At 33.7% G+C, this 15796-nt stretch overlaps 1 protein-coding gene across 1 annotated transcript in view; it reads left to right on the plus strand.

Moving 5' to 3' along the window:
* Positions 1 to 15796, plus strand: part of LOC105203211 (angiogenic factor with G patch and FHA domains 1) — a 59248-nt gene that overhangs the window by 24777 nt on the left and 18675 nt on the right. The window contains exons 5-7 of the mRNA XM_026140869.2: positions 6453 to 6613; positions 8291 to 8733; positions 8831 to 8930. Coding sequence (XP_025996654.1) covers positions 6453 to 6613; positions 8291 to 8733; positions 8831 to 8930 — 704 coding nt within the window. The remainder of the gene's footprint in view (positions 1 to 6452; positions 6614 to 8290; positions 8734 to 8830; positions 8931 to 15796) is intronic.

Genomic DNA, 15796 nt, shown 5'->3' on the forward strand with positions numbered 1-15796 from the left:
CGACGACCATCGGTATACCAAGTCGGAGATTTAGTCTCCATACGAGACACGAGGGTGAAGCCAGGGACCAGCGGCAAAATTAAACCGAGCTATAAAGGTCCATATCGAGTGACAAAAGATCTAGGTAACAACCGTTACGTTATCACTGACATCCCTGGATTCAATCTCGCTCCTCGTGCATTAGATACGATCCTCTCATCGGACCGTCTTAAACCGTGGATCAGGACGCCACCTCCGATGGGAAGAGAGAAAACCTAAGCGCTTAAAAATGTAAACTTTTCATAGAATATAAGTTGTTCGAGAGTCATAGTTTAAGTTAGGTTAAGGTAAATTAGTTGTAGATCTGTCAAAAGTGTGAACGTGGAATAAGTTTTCAGTGTCCGTGTAGTAATGGCGCCGAGACGGATCGGGGAGTGAAGACTTGGAGGACCAAGCGTGTGCAGGATGGCCGAGCTGTAAGCGGCGAAACATGACGGTCGCCCGATGGCGCCAGTTCGCGGAGACGATCGCGAGGTTCCCGCGCGATTGCGATGTGCGTACGCCGCTCAATACGTCATGTCTTCGTCACCGCGTATATCGACCAATCTGATTGATTGGTCGACCACCTTGCTCCGAAATCCCGGAGCAACGAACAGCGGCGAGCACTCTTAGTTCCGTCGGCGTTGGAGCAACACGCTCCTTTCGCGAGAGTCCTGTCGAGTCGAGGGTCGTGATATTAAGTCTGTAAGCGTAACGTTTGTAAGATCTCGTCCGAATAAACGGGAGTGATTCCGAAATGTGTGTCGTTCAGTTGCCTGTCCCTTTTCCCGAGCATCCGATAACGGGAGGGAGCCGGCTTGCCATCTTGGCAGTGGAGCACGCGGTCTCGCTCGCGAACCGGAGTAGCGCGAGTGCGGGGTGTCCGCCGCCGTGTCGTCGTCGTCGTGAGTAGCGCGGTCGTCTCGTATAGAAGGGAGCGATCCGGGCGCGAAATCGAAATTCGAAAGAACAGACTTTCAATATCATCTGGTTGTAGACGAGGGGTACCAGGGAGGAGAGGTTCCCAATTTCTGTTAGATTTCCAATATAGGTAAGCCTTTTAACGATCACGCGCCTTCCGCGTGCCGCGCGGCTCGCGAGTTAAGGGGGAATCGCGTATGAGATCGAGAATTAATTTTGATACTTTAAATTTAATACAAAATGTAATTTTTAAAGGATTTTTAATTTGATTGCGCAGAACTGCAGTGCTGATTTTTCTGAATTGATACATAGCGAAAAAGTTAGAATTTTTTAGTGCAAACTATTTTTTTATCGGTCCTGAATCCTTGGAAGACCTTAGCGGTTTTAATTTTTATGGGATTTTAATAAGGTGAGCACAGAGCGCAAGCTGAGAGCGAGTGTAATAGATTTTTAGATTGAAACCCATAAGTTTACTAATGCTACTATTTTTAATTATCCCGTGAAGATAGACGGAATTATCACGAGAGTCGCGAGAAGCACCGGTGCCGCGACAAAGTTTATTCTGAGATCTTTTAAATATTTATGTAGGTTATAATTCTTGAGTTATCTTAACTCTGATTTGATAGGATGGTAGTGTCGATTTTTCCGCATCATTATGTCACCGAAAAGTTTGAATTTTAACATTGCTTCTGGGTGAAAGCGATTTTTATACTTGGAACGTCTATAACGCTCTCAGTTTTCTTGTTTTTCTAATTCCGCATGCACAGTAGGATAATAGAGTAGGCGTTCTACAAAAGTGCATGTTGAAGTTTGCAATTTTATTATTTCTACTATGAGGAAACTATTTTTTTTGTGCCTGAATAAATCTTAAGACTTGGCGCGTGCGGGCGTTTGGCGACATTCGCGGAAGTCGAGAGGTGCGGGGCAGTCACGCGAGCGAGTGCTGCGTGACGCGTTGATCTTTGATTTTTTACCCGTTGAAGTTTTTAAGATATTTAAATGCGATAAACGCAGTATAATAGCTAAGTACACACAACATGTTACTAGGTTGAAAATTTTCGAATTTGTAGTTGCTTCTGGGCAAAACTATTTTCCTTCGCGTTTGGGAGAATAGTTAAGATTGGGCCGCGCGAGCTTGGAGACGCAGGCGAGAGCCGCGAGGCACGGGAAAACCGCGCGCGAGCGTTGTAAATCACATTCCGCGCATTATTCTTAATTTAATACAATTTATATTTTAAATAGTGATCTTAGGTTTGCATGTACGGTGCGATGGCACCCAGTACACGCAATCATCACGCGATCACAGGTTTATTATTTTATTATTATTTTTACTGAAAAGTGTTACAAAATTTGGGTGGTTATGCGTAGCTATTATAATTTTACAATTAGATTTGAAGTGGTTGTTTATGTTATATTATGTCAAAATTTGTTTCTGTAGGTTTTTTCAGAAGATTAAAATTTACGTTAATGAATACATACAGATGGTGTGTAAAGTTAAAGAAAAATTTTGGGCACCAGACATAACACTGTAAACAAAAAACTTTAAAAAAATTGTGAAAAAACGTAAAAAAATGATAAATTTTGAAATATAAGATCAAATAATTAAAAAACAAAAATTCTTTGACTTTTTAAGCAAATCAACTCTATGTTTCTAGTTATAATTTTTTTTTTTTTTTGAAAAATTAATTTTTGACCATTTGTTAAAAAGTTATTGAATTTAAACCGTAAATGCATCTTGCGAGCGTTACTTACAGTGCGCGACATTCTCTCGCTTCTGACGGACAGCCATCGAATAAAGTTCAAGAAGTTATAAAATTATACGAGATTATGTTGTGTATAGTTTTTTTGATGACTAATTTCAAAAATAAACAAATTAAAATGGCGGATTCAATATGGAAAACAAGAATTTAAAAAATGCGTATAAATGAATAACACGTACATCAATATCTAATGGTTTTGTAAGTCTTTAATTACTGCTGTATAATTACAATTGTTTAATTGAAAATGACGGATCTAATATGGCGATACATAAGTTTCAAAAATTCGTTGTAATAACTCAAAATTGTATTCTTTATACTGTATGACAAAACAAAGAAAAACATATGCTTCCTTTAATGATTTTAGTGTAGTTTTACTGTTTCAAAATCTTTACTTACTTTTTGTGACAATAGAAAATGTGTATACAGAAAGGCGATTTTGCATTACTTATCCTGTACCACGTGGAGGATATTTATTAAATTAGAAAATTATATTCCACATTTAAATATGCAATTAAACGTAAATTTAGTATTAAGATCAATTGTTATGTAGTATAATGTAAATATTATAATAATGTAAATAGTAATGTTATAAATAGTGAAGAAAAAGGATTGTACATAGTGTAAATATGTTCCTGACATAGGGGGCCATGTCTTGTAATAAGATGATACCTCTACAAGATGGATAACGCAAAATCGCCTTTCTGTATATACATTTTCTATTGTCACAAAAAGTAAATAAAGATTTATTCTTTGTGAAACAAGAAAATTACAATAAAATTATTAAAGGAAGAATAATATGTTTTTCTTTGCTTTGTCATACAGTATAAATAATACAATTTTAAGTTATTGCGATTAATTTTTGAAACTTATGTGTCGCCATATTACATCCATCATTTTAATTAAACAATTGTAATTATACAGCAGTAATTAGAGACTTACAAAACCATTAAATATTGATGTTTGTGTTATTTATTCTTGTCGTGTTATTTTTAAATTCTTATTGAATCCGCTATTTTGATTTGTTTATTTTTGAAATTAGTTACTAAAAAAACTATACACAACATGATCTCGTATAATTTTATAATTTTTTGAACTTTATTTGATGGCAGTCCGTCAGACGCGAGAGAATGTTGCACACTGTAGGTAATGCTCGCGGGATGCATTTATGGTTTAAATTTAATAACTTTTTAACAAATAGTCGGAAATTAATTTTTCAAAAAAAGAATTAAACTAGAAACATAGAGCTGGTTTGCTCAAAAAGTCAAAGATTTTTTGTTTTTTAATTATTTGAGCTTATGGGTGTACAAGTATGACTTTACGGATTATTTGATTAAAAAAACGCATTGATTTGAAACATAAAAATAATTATTACTTTATTCCAAATATGCTTTATCGGAAGCTAGAACCTTGGCCCATTTTTCAAGCAATAACTTGATTCTACGCTGATAGAAGTCTGGTTGTTTTAAAGCGATCAAGTTATCAAGCCAATTTTTAATTTCTTTATAAGAACTGAATCGCTCTCCAGAAAGGGCCGACGCCATTGACCGGAACAAATGGTAATCTGAGGGAGCAATGTCCGGTGAATACGGCGGATGAGGTAGAATCTCCCAATTCACTCCTAGATAATTCTTGACGGATCCATGAACATGTGATCTAGCGTTGTCATGCTATAAAATTATCTTGTCATGTCTATTCGCCCATTCCGATCGTTTTTCCTTTAGAGCTCGGTTCAAACGTATTGTAGTCGGTGCCGTTCACCAGTAATAGTTTCAGATGGTTGCAATAGCTCATATTACACTACACCCTTTATGTCCCACCAGATACACAGCATAACCTTGCTGCCATGAATGTCTCGCTTTGGCATTAGTGGACCTGGTTCACTGGGCTTAACCTATGCTGGTTTGCGTTTAGAATTGTCATAGTAGATCCATTTTTTATTGCTAGTAATAATTCTATGTAAAAAACCCTTTCTTTTTTGTCGTTGCAGCAACAATTTGCATATGGTTTTTCTTTTTTCAATGTCTCTTTCCTTTAATTGGTGTGGCACTTCCTTGCTTTTGCACCATTCCTAATGCATGCAGACGTAAGGAAATGCATTGGGTAACATTTAATGAGGTTGCCAATTCTTTTTCTGTTTGACATGCATCTTCGTCAAGTAAGGCTTCTAATTGTGCATCTTCAAATTTTTTAGGTGGCTTTCCATGCTCTTTATCATCCAAATCAAAATTATTGCTTCTGAATCGTTTAAACCATTTTTCACACATGCTTACTGATGGAGCATGTTCTTTGTAAGTTTCCTCAAGTAAACGATGACTTTCAGTTGCACTTTTCTTTAGAAAAAAATAATGAAGTAAAACTTCCCGCAAATGGCGTTTTTCCGTTACAAAATTCAACATTTTCAATGCAATAAAAATAATAGTTGTTTACACTGCAGACAAATGACGTGTACCTTTTTTTGTTGGCAATAGATGTATCTTTCAAGTACATGAGTATTTCAAAATTTATCATTTTTTTACGTTTTTTCACGATTTTTTTAAAGATTTTTGTTTATGGTTTGCATAAAACATTTTTATAAGTTGCGAAAAAATAATTTCTCTATTGTGGGAACATTTTTGCGTAAAATGTTGTGAGCTAACCTCACTATCATTTTTTTTTAATCAGAAAAAATTCATAAAAAAGTCAAGTTTGAGAAAAGCTGTTTTTGCGATTATTTAAAAAATGAAAGGTGATGGAAAAAACGGACAACGTAGTCGTTTTCACCGCATCAAAATCTTATAGAAACGTCATTCAAAGTTTAAAACACACCCCTCTCCCAATTTTGTAGACCTGTGTAATGATAAAAGTAAAGGAGGAAATAAAAATTTAAGTAAATATAAATATATAATAAATAGATTAAATTTTAAATTTAAAATATTTATTATGTATTTATATTTATTTAAATTTTACATATTTATTATTTATTCTATAATATTTACATCTACTTTTTTTATAACATTAATAATGATGAAAGTAAAGAAGGAAATATTTAGTAGAAATATAAAGTAATAATATTTTTTATTTTTTATTTTTAAAGTTTTCAAATTATTCTTATCATAAAATTTCAAATAAGAAGGCCTATTCGGTCATAGCTAGATCTTAGTGCTTTTATATATACGTGTGATTTTATATACTTTCTCAGACTCAACCAAACTGCGCGCCGTTACTTTCGGTCATATAACACAGTTATGATCGAATAAGAGTTAGTAATATCACCTTTATTAAATTAAAATTAATTTAATAATACTTGATGCTTACTAGCATCTATATTAACTCTTCCCCCCCCCCTTATCATAAACTTTTATCATATCAATTTCTTTGTATTTGTCTTTCCATAAATATATGTATAATATAATAATTTCTCTTTAAACATATAATAGGTAAAAAAAACAAATTTTTTAGGTTTTGATTAATATTTTGAGTATTCTTTCAAAGAAGGAACATTTAAAATTATTTTGAGTATCATTTAAAAGAAAAATAAAAAATTTTTTGATTTGGTTCTTGCGAAAATTTAATATTTGCTATTTATATTTATATTTTTCATTTCTATTTGATTCTTTGAAAACAATGGTTTACGATTTGATATTAGTGAATAATTAGATTAATTGAGAATAATTTGATGCCAGAAAATGGATTTGATTTTTGTAGAAATCTCTTCAATTGTTTTCTGTCTCTTCCTTAACATAAGATGATTCTTATATATTGTTTTGATTTCAGAGTTAGCGAAAAGTTATCCACCATGTATGAGAATTATTGTTAAGGAAACAGATTTAGCAAAATTGAAATTGGGTTCCCTTTTTCTCGTAACATGTACAGGAGGTTCGCTAGGTCGAGAGGGAGATCATTCAGTGTTAATACCAGACATAAATATTAGCAAGGTATATCAATGAGAAAAATCCGTCTTTTTTCAAAGTAAGATAAATGTACGGAATGACGTCACCTTAATTTGTTTTAATAATAAAACGTATAATAAAGCGCATAATATTAAAAAATAGAGCTGATTGAGTATCTAAAAATTAGCGACAGGCAGTTGTATAAATGGCTTCACCAATATATAAGTAAATATACGAAAATATAATATGATTTTTCATGAAAGTAGTTTTAAAACCTATATCGACAATCTGTTACTTTTGACTATTCGCAACTAAGCTTCTTAACCCAGCTAACAAAACAACATTGAAATGACGTAAAGAAGACGTGATTTTAGTGAAAATGACGTTATATGACTTAAATGGAATGTAATTACGATGTGATTTTTGATAGTAATAGATACTAAGAGTGATTTTTGACTTTCCACTAGTTTATTTTTGTAATGATGCATTTGTGAAATAGCAGGGAGGTCGTGGAATACTAACAATTAATGTTACCAAAAGCATTTTTAATTATAACAAGTCAAAATGATTCTTTTTGATCTTACTATTAACTTTCAAACAAGATTTTATTTACATTTTACAAAATATATTTTATTTGAAAAAAGTTTTTTAATAATTTCTTTGGTGCTAGTAAGTATTATGCGAAATCCATGCTATATTATAAAATCGCAAGAGCGATCTTACGTGTATAATGCAAATGGTTCACGGCCTCTTTCACTACGTGATATAACTTTATATACCAAATACACATTGCGGTATACATTAAATTCATTCGCATTATTTGAAAGTCACATTCAAGGCCTTCAAGTTAGATAAAAGTAAAAAATTAATATCTGACATATTTCTCAAAAGTATATAAAGAATAGTCAATTTTGCTGCTATCTGGAAAACTGGAATTTAGCTTTTATAAAAACACTATGAACTTTAATGATTAATGATCAGTAACTATCTTACAATGTCAAAATAGACTAACAAAGTATTTTTAATGATTGCTCTTAGAATTCAACGCGAATTATACGAGATATCATAGTATCTCATACCACACTCCCACACATATCTCATGACCACTCTATTTTCTCTATTTCAACTATTTGACTATTTATGGTTTAAACAAATAAAAAATGATGCAAAGGGTAATGAGAGTCAGTGCTGTTTACAATGCGTACAAAGATTAAATTTGCTAAGATTTAGCCAAATATCGAATTGATGATGGCCAATTATTTGCTCTTACTGTACATACTATGCTACTTGAAATTTGTTTTTTGTTGAGAATGACTCTAAAGAGAGTCGAAACGTTCAAACTTGTATAACAAACTTGTATAGAATAAACAAAATTATTGTAAAATTTAATCTTTATGTGCATTGTCAACAGCGCTTTCATTAGCCTTTACATCATTTTTTATTTGTTTAAATCTTGAGAGTCTTATTAAAGTATATTTGTCTTATTTATAATTATGTCAATGTATTCTATATTTCAATATTTTTACATTATAATTGAAGGATAAAATTTTGTAAGCATGTGTATAGATTAATTATATTTTATAGTTTTATCTAATATTATTTTATTTTTTTAAAGTACAAGTATTTCTTTAATTAACTTTGCAGAAATTAATTTATATTTATACAGTGGCGTCATTCCTACACTTACGTTATTCATATTGTATTTATAGTATGTACTTACAGTATCATGCACGTTTTGTATACGACGAAATTAAGAAGCAGTATCAAGTGATAGATTCTGGTTCAAGAAATGGTACATTTCTAAATGGCAAAAGATTATCAGTAGCTAAGCAAGAATCTGAGCCTCATGAAATAACGCATGGGTCAGTTATAAAAATTGGCGGGACAAAATTACTGTGCCATATTCATCATGGAAGTGAAACATGTGGTCATTGCGAACCAGGTCTCATTCAACAAAACGTCAATCTCAATGAAAATAAAACTTCAAAGATGAAACTTCATAAGGAGGAGTTGCGACGTCTGAAACATAAATTTGGAATTGAAAAAGATAATATTGTATCTGGTAGTCAATTAGCCTCAGGTTATCAAGATAGAGCACAAGCCAGACGACAATATGTAGGTTCCTCGGATCCACATGCTAAGACGCAACAGAGTTCTGTTCACACGTAAGTATCGCTCGTTCTACTAAATGTAAAAGACGGTGCACGCACGTATTACAATTCGATAAATTAAGTCTTAATAAGATTATTTATTTAATTATAGATCAATAACAAAGGACAATAAAGGGTTTAAATTGCTTTCGAAAATGGGTTGGTCTGAAGGTCGTTCTTTGGGCAAGAATGGAAATGGAAGGACGGAACCCGTAAGTTTTTTTTTTTTTTTTTTTAATTGTTATATGTATATTAGATTTAATCCAATTATTGCAATATGTAAATGTGCAATAATTATAAAAAATTTAAATCTCTTTGCGCGCGTTCTTAAAGATAAAACAGAATAATCAAGTATTAATAGGACAATAAGAGTAACCGCGGTTATTGATGCATAGAATTAACAATTTTATTAATTTAAAAACGGACGTTTCGACTCTGTTTTGAGGCATCTTCAGCTACATTTTCTTTTCTCTTGAACGCAGTTACATACGTTTACTATTGCGAGATATTTCTCGGCTGGGCAATTTACCGGTTAGGACCCACAAACAATTTTCATGGGATGATTAATTTCCGGCTACAGAGGAGTCCGCAAATTGACAAAAAGCCGTCACATTTAGTCCACTTGAATTACACGAATTACTTGACTTATAACGATTATACAATACTTTTGCGCAATGACCTGTTAGGTCGAAAGACCGAACTGTATTCTTGAACCTGACTTTATGGAACAATCATTTGAAAAATGTGACATTTTGAATCTGGGAATTCCTATCTCCTAAGCATCATTCCATTCCTCATAATGACAGAATCCCACATAGATCAATAATAAACTTTAGTAGACTTATCTTCAAAGACAATGTCCTGCCAACTCGGTCGTTTTCCAAGCTCCTTTTTTTAGGAAAATAGACAAAGAAGAATCTTTATTCTGAAAGCTTCTCCAATTTTCAAAATTAGTTTTGTTTCCATATAATGTTCCTTCTTGATGTTTTATTACAAAATTAGACTGTTGCAGACGCTCTAACCAATGGGTCAACTGTCCCTTAACATCCTTAAACAAAAGCAACAAACTTAAAAAAAGTATAATTTGTTTTTACTTTATTTATAACTTTGTCTATACAAATAATGATGGAAAGATGTCAATAACTCTCTATAATTGCTAACAATTAACGTCGAATCACAATAATTTCTTTCAAACTTATTTATAGTAAGTAATCATCCTCTCCACATCTTTCTGAATTTGAGATAAGACCGTTCCTATATTATGATGTGAAAATCTTTGTCTAGAATAAATTCCCGTTCTTCCGTAGGGAATGATAAAATTAACGAAGTAAGTAAAACTGCTTTAACAACTTAAAAATCTTTTGACAAGCATTATTCCATCTGAATTTAATTAAATTTTTAGCTAACATGAATAAAGGTTTAGCAATAAGAGAAAATGCTTTAACGAAATTTTGATAATTTGAGCAAGAGCTCAAGAAACTTCGAACTTGCTTCACATTTTGAGGAATCTGTCAATTTCTAACTACAGTAATCTTTTCAAGGTCTATGATGATTTTCTTCTTTGAAACGACGTGATCTAAATCCTTTCCAAAGAAAGTACTTTTTTTTTTGTATTAAGTTTAAGATTTGCCACTCGTAAAGACAAGAAAACTGTGTTAGTTAATAGCTTTTTTAAACAATTTTCTAAAAATAATCACATCGTCAAGATAAACCATACCAATCTTAAAAAGTAACTGCTGAAATACACTACTCAAAAAAAAATAGGGAACACTTTCCAGACACCAAAAATTAGGCTATTTTCAAATGACTGTAACTCGGTGAAAAATCATCGTAGGTAAAAAATAAAAAAAGCATTTTGAAGCTTGAAGATCGAGCTTTAACGTTCTACTAGCAGATTTTCAAAATTCTTTTAACTTCCTTGTCTTACGCAGTAAAAAGGCACACCTTGTTTTGTTCGTTAAAATTTTGTATTTTTGACACTTTGCAGATCGACCAACAAATTTTTTTCGAATAATTCAAGTAAAATTTCATAAACTACAACATTTTACCTACAAAATCCTTTTTTAAAAATTTCTCTACGATTTTTTTTGACCGAGTTACGCAACTTTGAAGCTAAACCTGCATTTTTTACAAATGATATCCGTACTCCGTGAAAAATCATCGTAGACAAAAAATCTAAAAACCATTTTAAAGCTCGAAGTTTCAGCTTTAACATGCTATTAATGGTTTTCAAAAATTTTTTCAATTTCTTAGTACTATGCCCCAAAAAAGATACACTGTTTTTTCCTTAAAATAACGTATTTTTAACAGCCTGTAGCTCAATAACAAAATTTTTCTCGACAAATCCAATACAAGTGCCATAAAGTATGACATTTTCTCTACAAAATGCTTTTTTTAAAATTTTTTCTACGATTTTTTTTGATCGAGTTACAAGACTTCGAAGATATACATTTTACAGTACATTTTTCCGAAAAATGACGTCTACCGCCGAATTTAGCATTACCCAATGTGCACCACGTGGAGGTTGCCAGTCGGATTTTTGCACATCGTGTGTGTGTGTGTGTGTGTGTGTGCGTGTGTGTGTGCGTGTGCGTGTGTGTGTGTGTGTGTGTGTGAGTGTGTGTATGTGTCACAGCAGAGATAAGGAGCCCACAGTTCGTCACTTCTGCACTATTTAACGACTCCAAACTTTCTTTCCTGTGTGTATGTGTGTGTGCGTGTGTGTGTGTGTGTGTGTATCACAGCAGAGATAAGGACCCCGCAGTTTGTCACTTTTGCAGTATTTAATGACTCCAAACCCTCTCTGCCGTGTGTGTGTATGCGCGCGCGCGCGCATGAGTGTTCAATGGCGTGTATTTCGTGTGTGTTCGTTATATCAACGATATTCTACGACCACACATTTTGCTATTAAATCGAACCTGTCGGAACTTTATTTTCATGCAGGACAACGCTCGACCTCATACGGCGAATATAACGCGACGTTTTTTTTTCAACGACACGCAATTAGACTGTTAAATCATCCCACCAATAGCCCGGACTTAAATCCAATCGAGCACATTTGGGATGAAATGGAACGACGATTAAGGCGTCGCAAGGAACAGCCGCGAAATTTAGAAAAATTGGGAGAAATTTTAACGGAAATTTGGCACAACTTTCCGCAAGATTGTATTGCAAGATGTATAAATATGCGAGAACGCTTGCAAGCAGTAATTGATCAGAGAGGAGGAAATACACACTATTGAACTCTCATGCGCGCGAGCGCATACACACACAGCAGAGAGGGTTTGGAGTCATTAAATACTGCAGAAGTGACAAACTGCGGGGTTCTTATCTCTGCTGTGATACACACACACACACACACACACACACACATACACAGTAAAGAAGATTTGGAGTCGTTAAATACTGCAGAAGTGACGAACTGCGGGCTCCTTATCTCTGCTGTGATACATACACACACACACACACACACACACACACACGCACGCACGCACTCACGCACGCGCACAAACGCACACACGCACGCGCGCGCGAGCGCGCGCGCACCCACACACACACACACACACATACACACACACGATGTGCAAAAATCCGACCGGCAACCTCCACGTGGTGCACATTGGGTAATGCTAATGTCGGCGGTAGACGTCATTTTTCGGAAAAATGTACTGTAAAAAATGTATATCTTCAAAGTCTTGTAACTCGATCAAAAAAAATCGTAGAAAAAATTTTAAAAAAAGCATTTTGTAGAAAAAATTTTATACTTTGTGGCAGTTGCATTGGATTTGTCGAGAAAAAATTTTTTATTGAGTTACAGGCTGTTAAAAATACGTTATTTTAAGGAAAAAACAGTGTATCCTTTTTGGGGCATAGAACTAAGAAATTGAGAAAATTTTTGAAAACCGTTAATAGCATGTTAAAGCTGAAACTTCGAGCTCTAGAATGGTTTTTTGATTTTTTGTCTACAATTATTTTTCACGGAGTACGGATATCATTTGTAAAAAATGCAGGTTTAGCTTCAAAGTTGCGTAACTCGGTTAAAAAAAATCGTAAAGAAATTTTTAAAAAAGCATTTTGTAGGTAAAATGTTGTAGTTTATGAAATTTTACTTGAATTATTCGAAAAACATTTGTTGGTCGATCTGCAAAGTGTCAAAAATACGAAATTTTAACGAACAAAACAAGGTGTGCTTTTTTACTGCATAAGACAAGGAAGTTAAAAGAATTTTGAAAATCTGCTGACAGAACGTTAAAGCTCGATCTTCAAGCTTCAAAATGCTTTTTTTATTTTTTATCTACGATGATTTTTCACCGAGTTACAGTCATTTGAAAATAGCCTAATTTTTGGTGTCTGGAAAGTGTTCCCTATTTTTTTTTGAGTAGTGTATTTTTCGTAAAATGTTCGAAAATAGTAGGTACGTTACATATTCCAGAAAACTTTACCGAAAACTTTTAATTTTTTTCTAATTGAAAAAGCAGTTTTTTTCTCTATCTTCAGAACGAATCCTAACTTAATAATAACCACTCTTAAGATCAAGGGTGAAGAACTAGGAGTATTCTGACAAATGGTCTAACAAGTCATCAATCCTAGGGGTAGGAGTCTTTGAGAGTGACATTATTTAATTTCCTGTAATCTACACAAAGTCTAATTGAACCGGCCTTTGTCTTGACTAATACCGTAGGAGCGATTCACGAACTGCTCTATTATTAAATTACACCCTACTGCATCCATCTTCTCAATGATATTATCAACTTTTTTGTTTATCCAAAACAAAACTCAATGAGGAATTTGCTTACTAAAAGAACAATTTTCTGTTTGAATACAATATATAATGATTCCACAATTTCCAGCGACAATCTCTCCCGAGAAAATGCTTTAAAACTCCAATAAAAGCTCTGCAATAAGTACCAGGATAACAAAAATAGTTGTTAAACTTAATTTTTCTACAATTCTTAATTTCTGAAAACGTCTGGGTCTTATTATGAAAAGTTGAACCGATCCCGTTAAGCTTGATCCTAGTTTTCCTTTGCTTTAGAGGAAACCACAAAATACTTTGATCTGAAGTGCCATTTTGTGCCACACTACCACCACTTATTTAAATCTATTTCTTCAGCATTTTTCGAGGAAGTTTCCTCTTCTTTTCCCCTTTTTTTTAATTAAGAACTTCTTTTCTTTTGAATAAAATTTATTTTTTCCTTTTTCTTTTTGATTCAACGAAGCGCGAAGAATACTTTCCTGTATAATTGCCCTAATGGCCTTTGCCCTCTCCACTGCGGAACGCAGGAAAATGATTCCTCCAAGTTAAAAAGTGCGTCTCAGAAATCTGTTAGAGATTACGACGATAAACTGGGTGCGAACAATTTTAATACGTACCTCATGAGAACACTCCAGATATGCTAAACGTGTAAGTTGTTCTAATTCAATCTTTAATGAAGCTAAATCTTCTTCGAATTTCTGTTTTTAGTTAGAAAATAGCGCGTGAAAAGTTTGAAAAATCGTGTCTTTCTCCAAAGTGCAGCTTAAGCTTAGATTTAATTTCTTCACAATTTAAATTTTCTAATTTTGTAACTCCGTCCAAAATTGAACGAGCTTTTCCTCGCTGTTAACACAACCGCCTTCGTCATATTTTTCCCATTACATTTTTCCAATTACACGCCCGCGTGATTAATTCGAATTGCGTTAAATACTCTTGAAGCGGAATACTCCTGTTGTACGAATCGGTCTTTAACGCCGAGTTTTGCGTTCCCGGGAGAGAACTTTCACGGACGGAGCATTAGAAGAAATAATTGGAAATGACTACTTGTAAAATACAGTCGTTCTTTCAGATGTTGCAGCTTCTCCTCACGTTCCTACAGCAGCGCTCGCATCGTTTTTTTTTTTCGTTGTCGCTGTCTCTGCTTTTCTGCACGTAGGTAATATAGCTCAACGGCGACTGTCCGAAGAGAATCTGCCTAGGGAAAGAATTGAAAAAATCTATTAGACATCTTAATTTGCATTCTCTTTCTCAGAGCACGTCCCTCTGTATTCGAACAAGTCGCCGCTGTCAAATTGTGAGAAAAATCTATTTTTGATCCCGGACGAATTTTCAAAAATGCACTCGTTAGAAAAGTACGAAGAACGCCCGTGTAAGAAAACTCGTTTTCGCGACGCGAACGAAAAAAACAACCCAACATTTCTTAAGAAAGAACTCTAACTTTAGTGATAGAACTCCAAATTACAGCAAAATCACAAATGTAACGGACGTAACATCAAACTTGACAATTCCTCGTCCTAAGACAGAACGTCGAGCGAGAATGCGCTCCTTCTGTTCAAAAATTGATAATTTGTTTTTTCCGCAGCTAGTTGTTCTCAAACTCGGCCAGCACCGCTAAAAAATGGGCACCAATGTGTTTAGGGGTAAAGCGAACCTATTTGCAGTTTTTGCTTTCTATAAGTCGTAAATAAAGTTCGATTGTAAAACCGAAGGTGGAAAGATGATTTAATTCCTTTCATTTTTGCTTTAAACTATTTTGTTATCTGTGTTGAACGATAATGGAAAATGTAAAAACGCTTTTTCCAGTTCGATTTGAAACCACTGGTTCGAAATCGGACCCACTGATCTAAATCGGACACTTATAATTTTATTGACTTTTAAATAGAATTTTAAAAAACTTTATTGTATTTTTTTTTAGTATATTGAGAAAAACAAGCAATGCGATAGTATAAAATAAAAATTTTATTAAAAAGAAAAAAATTAATGACAATTTATATAATTAGATGTTTTCCAATCATATTGGGCTGGTCAGAAAGTAATTTTGTTTTTTAAAAAAACATTTTGGAAGGCAAAACCTTAGCTATAAGATACATTGAACCGTTTGAGCTGCAAACCATTTTTCTTTAAAGGGGCATCTACACCTAGGAAGGCAAAAAAATCGATTTTTTTATTATTACATATTTATAATGTTTAATATTTCGAGAATGTCTGGTGAAAATTTCAAGTCAAAATTTGGAAAAATGACGGAGTTATAGTCTTGATAGCACATTGGCGCGCCGCTCCGCACCGCACCGCGCGCCGCTAAGATATCCTAGTTGGCCCGTC

Source organism: Solenopsis invicta, chromosome 6 (genome assembly GCF_016802725.1).
Source record: "Solenopsis invicta isolate M01_SB chromosome 6, UNIL_Sinv_3.0, whole genome shotgun sequence".
NCBI lineage: Eukaryota > Metazoa > Arthropoda > Insecta > Hymenoptera > Formicidae > Solenopsis > Solenopsis invicta.